The 7,441-nt window shown below is 52.4% G+C and overlaps 1 protein-coding gene across 3 annotated transcripts in view; it reads left to right on the forward strand.

Annotated features, from left to right (window-relative positions):
* Positions 1 to 7,138, forward strand: part of HIVEP3 (HIVEP zinc finger 3) — a 250,826-nt gene extending 243,688 nt beyond the window's left edge. For all 3 annotated transcript variants that reach the window (XM_041479337.1, XM_041479336.1, XM_041479338.1), the window contains 2 exons: positions 2,042 to 3,099; positions 5,803 to 7,138. In XM_041479337.1, coding sequence (XP_041335271.1) covers positions 2,042 to 3,099; positions 5,803 to 6,630 — 1,886 coding nt within the window. In that variant the 3' untranslated portion in view covers positions 6,631 to 7,138. The remainder of the gene's footprint in view (positions 1 to 2,041; positions 3,100 to 5,802) is intronic.
* Positions 7,139 to 7,441: the final 303 nt, after the last annotated feature.

Here is a 7,441-nt window from a genome sequence, read left to right on the forward strand (position 1 = left end):
TTATGTTATGTTATGTTATGTTATGTTATGTTATGTTATATTATATTATATTATATTATAATGCTATACTAAAACTATACTAAAAAGAATAGAGAGAAAGGATCCATCAGAAGGCTGGAATGGAAAGGAATAGAATGATAACAAAAGCTTGTGACTCTCAGAGAGTCCAGGCCAGCTGACTGAGATTGGCCATTAATTAGAAACAACCAACATGCACCAATCGAAGATGCACCTGTTGCATTCCACAGCAGCACATAATTATTGTTTTTCTTTTCCTCTGAGGCTTCTCAGCTTCTCAGGAGAAAGAATCCCGGCAAAGGGATTTCTCAGAAAATATCATGGCGACAAAGGGGAGCGGTCCCACACGTGTCCAGCGCTGTATGAGCACACCAGCTTTACCACCTTCACAAAGCTGTGCAGTTTGTTCACTTCCACACTTCACAGACTCTGGGCTGGCTCATCGGCCATGGGAGATCCGCGGCACTGGGAATGCCAAGTGCTTCCTGAAGGCCCTGGCATTCCAAAGAAACTGAATCGGGCCTTTAGTCCCTCATGGGGACTTGGCGCTGTGTGGCCGTGTCCCTCTGGAGCTGGGGACAGGAGTGGCCCAGCTCGGCTGCCTTTGGTTCCCTGCTGGCAGTGGCAGCTCCGAATGGGGACAGTTCCAGCTGGCACAGCAGGAGCAGCGTCCCAGCTGGCCCCAGGGGGCTGCAGGGCTGAGATCTGTCACACACAGGTGTCACACACAGGTGTCACACACAGGTGTCACACACAGGTGTCACACACAGGTGTCACACACAGGTGTCACACAGGTGTCACACACAGATATCGCACACGGGTGTCAGGTATCACACACAGGTGTCACGGCAGTGTCCGGGCTCTGCTGCCAGGCCTCGATCGCGGTGTCCCACAGCTCTGGGCCCCTGTCTGGGCACAGGGGCATTGCCAGCCCCTCCGGAGCAGGGCCCGGCGGTGCGTTCTGCTGAGCTGCAGTGACATCCAGTGGCTGTCCCCGGCGGACCTGTCCGGGCCGGGCTGTCACTGCTGCCAGCAGCTCTGCACACCCGCCAGGGGAGGAGCAGATTTTTCTCTGAGCATTGACAGCTCGGTACCCAGCTCAGAAAGCTCCTGCTGGCCCTTCAGGCAGCAGAGAGATGTGTTTTAACCTGCAGGAATATTTAAAATCCTGAATTTGCTTTTTTATCATCCTCACTGCCTACAAGCTTTGATTTACAAAGCCCCAAACCATCTGCCCTGAAAAATCAGCTGGAATTTATCCTACCTAGGGAAATCCACAGAGGTTCCTTCCACACTGTTGTTTGATTTTTAGCAAAAGTCCTGCCTTGCTGATGTTTATCTGTCATGAAATCCGGGCAGGAAAAGGCCCAACACATGGAGCTGGTGCAGCTGTGGATATTTATTGTGACAAATAATCATCAAACCCCACTGAAGGGTGAAGGTGCTGCTGTTCTCATCTATTAAAGGGGTTTTTTTGCATTTTAGAGCAAATAAAGAGGGTGGCAGGTTCCCAGCAGGGACTGAGGGCTGCGTGTGCTGACAGAGCTGGAGCTGGAACTGGGGTAGAGTGGGATTCACTGGGATCTGCTGGGATCATCAGCAGTGGAGCTGGCAGAGAGGGCAGAGCTGCAGCTCAAAGCAGGAGATGATCAGACCTAGGAGCAGCCAGATCCTCTCTCCTCTGGTGCCCTTAGAGCTTGTGAGCAGATTTAGCACAAAAATAGACCCTGAACATGTGTTCTATGAGCAGATCTAACATAGAAATAGCCCCTCACATGTGTTTGGTGTGCAGATTTAACACAGAAATAGCCCCTTACAAGTGTTCTGTGAGCAGATTTGACACAAAAATAGCCCCTCACATGTGTTCTATGAGCAGATTTGGCACAAAAATAGCCCTTTACATGTGTTTGGTGAGAACACTTAACACAAAAATAGCCCCTCACATGTGTTCTGTGAGCAGATTTAGCACAGAAATAGCCCCTGAACGTGTGTTTTCTACTCTCTGTTCTGTGTTTGCCTCCAGGAACCAGTGAAGACCTTTTCCAGGACTCTGAGGGGCGGGAGGGATCTGAGCCCATCGAGGAACACCAGTTTTCAGACCTCGAGGAATCTGACGACGATGACGACAACGAGGACGAGGAAGACGAGGAGGAAGAGGAGAGCCAAGACGAGCCAGCGCTGAAGCTGCCGGAAGGCAAACACGGCACCCTCCTGCTGCGCTCCTCAGGGGGCTCCCCGTCTTCTCCAGAGGAAGGCACCGAAACATCCGCAGCTCAAGAAGCTGCTTCCAGCACCCCGAAAGCAGGGGAAGGCCAGCAGGCCTCCTCCTCCTCCTCAGGGCTGGAGAGCAAGTGGTCAGCAGACAGCAGTGACATTGCTGTGTGCCACAGCTTCCTGAGCCTCCACAGACCAGCCTTGACCTCCACCGAGCACTTGGCTCCTGCTGAGAGAGAGTCTGTCACCAGGCCACAGATGTCCTTGCTCATGGACCTGTCGACCTCCAAAGACACCTCCCCGAGGAAAAGATGGTCCCCGAGCCAGGACTGTGGCAGAGGGGGTGGCAGCAGCAGACCAATGATAGCGAGGAAGCACTTACTGACCAAAAACGAAACGTCCCCCAAGCGCTTCTCCCCCACGGCAGAGCTGTCCTCCCTGAGGTGCCTGTCCCCAGGGAGGGGGCTGTCCCCCTGCCAGCGCCCCTCTCCCCGGAGGGAGGCGTCTCCCCTGAGATGTGTGTCCCCAAGGCTCGAGCTGGCGCCCAGCAGGCACCTGTCCCCCCGGAGGGAGCTGTCCCCCAGGACATCACTCCCCCCAGATGGAGAAGTGGCCCCTGCCAGGCACTCGTCGCCCAGCAGAGAGATGGCATCCCTGAGGTACTTCTCCCTGAAGAAAGTCTTGTCTCCAAGCTGCTTGGAGCTGGCCAGGTATCCACCCCCTGGCAAAGAGGACTCGCCTGGCACTAGCAAATCAGCAGAGGACAAAGTTCCAAGCTCATATCAAGCCCAGCCCGGGATATTCTCTTCAATGCCTCTACCTCACAGGTTCTTTGGCAAAAACTTACAGCTCTACGAGTCCAAGCTGGTAAGTCCAGTGCCCTGCTGCCCTCTGGTCCCCACAGGGTGGTCTCTGACACGGTTTTTGGTGAAGGCTGTGATACAGGAGTGCACAGGGACCCAGTGACCACTGTCACAGGTGACCCAGAGAACAGGGACGGGGGACAGCAGTGGGTTTTGCACCCATTTGGGTCCTGCCCTTCTCAGTTGGAGAGAAATAAAGTTATCCCTTCTCCAAGGGGTTATTCCCACTCCTGAGCCAGCCAGTCCTGCTGGGACAATCAGCAAGAACAACCTCTTAATGATTAATTGTCACTAAGAGCCTTCTTGTTCCTGGGAATTTCATTCCCATCCCTGAGGTTTCCCTGGCTGGGGTGGAGCTGTGACCACTTCCCAGTGGCCAGTGACCTGAGCCAGCCCTGGCTGAGCCCTGTGTCCACCCACAGCCAGCTCTGCTGGATGAGCTGCTGAGAAATGTTTGTTTGGACAGCTCTCACTCCATCTCTCTTCAGCACAGAGAGGGGTTTCCCACTGGGTCCAGAACATGATTTAATCTCTCTGCTGGACAAATCAAATCCTGTGGGTAAAGGGAAATTGCCTGTTTCTCCCAGGGCTGCAGGCAGGCAGATTGATGGGGGGTTTGGGGGAATATTTCCCATTCCTGCTGGAGTGCTGGCTCTGCTGTCAGTTGTGCTGATGAACGTGAGATCCCCTCGCTGTGGGGAGAGACTCCAGCCCTCAGGGGCTGCACTGGGGAGAGAGAGAGGCCTTTACAGAACCCCTGCCACCCCAGATGCTGAGCCAGGGCTTCTCCAGACCTTCCTCCCATGCCCATGCTAACCTTCTGTCCTGTGGTGCCTCCTTCCTGCTCCTTTCCACTCTGAGTTTTTGTCTTACCTTCTCCGAGACTCTCCTTTACTTTAGGGCCAAACTTTGGCTTCCTTTAATGCTGTTTCCCTTTCCTGTCAATTCACTTCTTGTGGTGAATCCCAGGGCTCCCAACCCTCATCCTTCAACTCTTCTGTCAGGATAACTTCCCGCTGCCTCTGCTTGGAGCAAATCCCTTCAGCTCCCAAATCCACAGTAGGAGACAATGTCTTAAGCCCTGCTTGTCTGCCATTCCCACCTTTCAGCTCCTTTGGTCATATTTATCTTTTGGCTTCGTTTTCCTGCTCCTTTTCTGCACCCAGAGACACCACTGTTACTTCTCTCTGTGTCTCCAAAGCACCAGCAAAAACCTAAATGGAAAAATTCCCCTTTATCAGCGTGATGGACAGCTGGGTTTTCATTGCAAAATTAACATTCCTGGTAAGGCCACAAGAGACAGGAAGACCAGAGGAGGGTTTATCAGAGCTAAACAGAGCTTGAAGATGATCTTAGCTCAGTTCCAGTGTCAGGCTCGCTGCCAAGTCTCACCACGACCATCTCCCTTCCCACTGGCCCTTGCTTAGGGCAGTCTCTCCCCGTGGTGATTGTTGCACCACTGAAATATTTGTTTGGGGTTTCCCAGCATCCCTGAAGTGATTTAGACACAACTTCCTGTGGATAAATGACATTTAGCAGTGATTGGGCTTGTCACTGCTGACCCAGCACGCACTGCCTTTGGTGGTTCTTCCTTTTTCTCTTTCCTGTTCTCTTTTGCTGCTTTCCTCTGCTGTCTCTTCAGAGATCCAGCTCACAGGATCAGGGAATTATTCACCATAATCCTACAAAAAAATGTGCCCTCCAGTGGATCCTCACATTTTATCTCCAACCCCATCTTAATTGAAAGTTTATTTCAGTTTCTGTTGCTTCCTCTTCTTGGGAGTCCTGTACAGGGATTTAGTCATAACCTCATCACTAATTAATCCATTTCTGTTTAGCCACATATCTCTCCATGATGTACGTTAGGAAACTATGGGAAGCACCGAGAGAGAAAGAGGAAAAGGTAAAATGTAGGGTCTGAACCCTTGATTTGCACAGAGCACCCCATGAGGGTGGTGGTGGGGACCCACTGCTGGGTGTGCTGGAGTTGATGCCGCCTCTCACTGGAGGCATCCCTGCACTCAGCTGCTGTAAGGATGCAATCCTGCTTCAGGAAAGCACAGTGAAAATGAATAAATAAATAAATAAATAAATACAAAATTTATTCTGGGCTCTCAGGAACCCCTTGCACTGACAGGGATCCCAAGCAGCTCAGCTGGCAGCAAACGCTGGCAGCTCTGCCAGTGTTTCAGAGGCAGCTCTGAGAGTAGGGGTGATGGTTTTAAACTAAAAAAGGGGAGATCCAGACTAGAGCTAAGGAGGAAATTCTTTACTCAGAGGGTGGGGAGGTCCTGGCACAGGTTGCCCAGGGGGATCCCTGGAAGTGTCCAAGGCCAGGTTGGATCGGGCTGGGAGATACCTGGTCTAGTTAAAGGTGTTCCTGCCCACGGCATGGGGTTGGACAAGATGGCCTTTAAAGGTCCCTTCCAACCAAATAATTCTCTGATTTTATAATGATCCAGGCCTAAGCCAAATCTCTGGATCTGTGCCCAAACACACCATGGGCATATTTGTCCCAGAAGGGAAACGCTGTGGGTTGTGCTGCTCCTCACCTTCAAGGTCTGGGGCTCCATATCTCCCTCACTTGACTGACCTCCCTCAAACCCAAATAAAACCCAAACCCCAGTCCTTGCAGCGAGCCTTGCTGCTGCTGAGGCCATCCCGGTGTGTCACACTGACCCAGCTCTTCTTTTCTCCCCTGGCACAGAAGATGGAACCCCGCAGCCCGCCCTGCTCCCCCGGCACCCCGCCGCCCGCGTGCCCCCGGCCCCTGCAGGCCCCTCACGACCTCCACGCTCCGGGCCGAGGGGAGGAGAATGTCTTCAGCCACCTCCCGCTGCACTCGCAGCAGCTCGCCAGGACCCCGTACCCCATGATCCCCATCGGGGGCATCCAGATGGTGCAGGCCAGGCCCAGCTCCCACGCCAGCCTGGTGCCCGGCCCCGTGCTGTCCCTGCAAGCCGGACACTTCACCGCAGCCAGCAGCCTCGCCCAGCTCAGCCGTGCCGCCACGAGGGACGGGGAGCCCCAAAGCCCTCCAGAGCCGTCATCGGCATCCGTGTCCCCCGTGGCCAAGGTCTCCAAGTACACCCTGAGCCCGGAGCCGGCGGGTGGTGGCTTCTCAGAGGAGAAGATGAGGACTAGCGAGCTCCAGCAGGAGCAGGAGGAGCAGAGGCCTGCGGCGGAGGCCGAGCCCAGCCTGGCGGAGCAGCCGCGGCCCTCGGTGTCCCCAGGCAGCCCCAGCACCCCCCAGGAGCCCTCTGCGGAGCCCTCGGCCAGCGGGGAGGAACCCTCCAAAGCCACGGGCAAGCAGCAATCGGGCAGCTCGAGCACCCCTTCGGAACCAGCCTGCACTTTCATCTCAGCCGTCCCCTCGCTGGCCAGGGACAGCCCCTCAGAAGCCCCCCCTGGCCACCCCCAGGCCCTGCGCCCCAGCAACCTCTCCGGAGAGCCCGGCGGGAGCAGCCCACACCCAGAGCACTCCGATTTAGGTCAAACTCACAAAAAGGTGGATGAAAACGTGGGAAGTACTTAGGCCTCCGCCAGCTGTTCCACCTTTAGGCTTCCTCTGTAAAATCAACAGACATTTTCAACACTATTTCCTTTAGTATAATCATAAGAAGCACTCTAGTGAATGACCAAACCCATGGAAAATTCCTGGTTTTCTTTGTCCCAGTCTGGTATTATCTCCACATGTATGCAGTTACTTGTGCCTTTTTCTATACCTTTTGTTGCTTGAAATGTACAAAACTGTTTGAGGCTGTGAATATTTTTTTAGAGTTTTTTGGAAAGGGGGTTTGTTAGACCTTGTCTTTTTTGCCATTTAGGTGTGCGTAATCCTGGGCCTGAGAGATGCAGAAAGGAAAGGGTTAAGCATTTTAAAGAGGAAGAAGATGCACTGAAAACAAAAGCAAAACAGAAAAAAACTTTTTTTTATATTGCTTAAATGATTAAAAAAAAAAAGAAAAAACCCCAACCCCTTGCTCCCGTGTACAGAAGTTTATGATTCATATTTATTACATGCTTTATTTAATTCTTGCTAAGTGCTTGGTTTTTTTTGTTTTCTTTTTCCTCGCATCCCTATGGTTGTGCTTTAAACAGTTGAAACTGCTTTACATTTGAAACGTGTTTACCCTGACCTTGTGACTGAAAGTAGCACTTCCTTGAGCAGGGGAGGTTCGTTGTGTGCAGGGAGAGAAACTGTCCCTCCAAAAGAGAAAAACGAACCGTGAACACCCCTCCCTCCTGCAGAACCCAGCAAAGCACTTTTCTAAAAAAAAAAAAAAAAAAAAAGGGGAAAAAAAAACTAAAAAAAAAAAAAAAAAAAAAAAAAACTTTTTTTTAAA

Source organism: Pyrgilauda ruficollis, unplaced genomic scaffold (genome assembly GCF_017590135.1).
Source record: "Pyrgilauda ruficollis isolate IOZ18807 unplaced genomic scaffold, ASM1759013v1 scaffold48, whole genome shotgun sequence".
Lineage (NCBI taxonomy): Eukaryota > Metazoa > Chordata > Aves > Passeriformes > Passeridae > Pyrgilauda > Pyrgilauda ruficollis.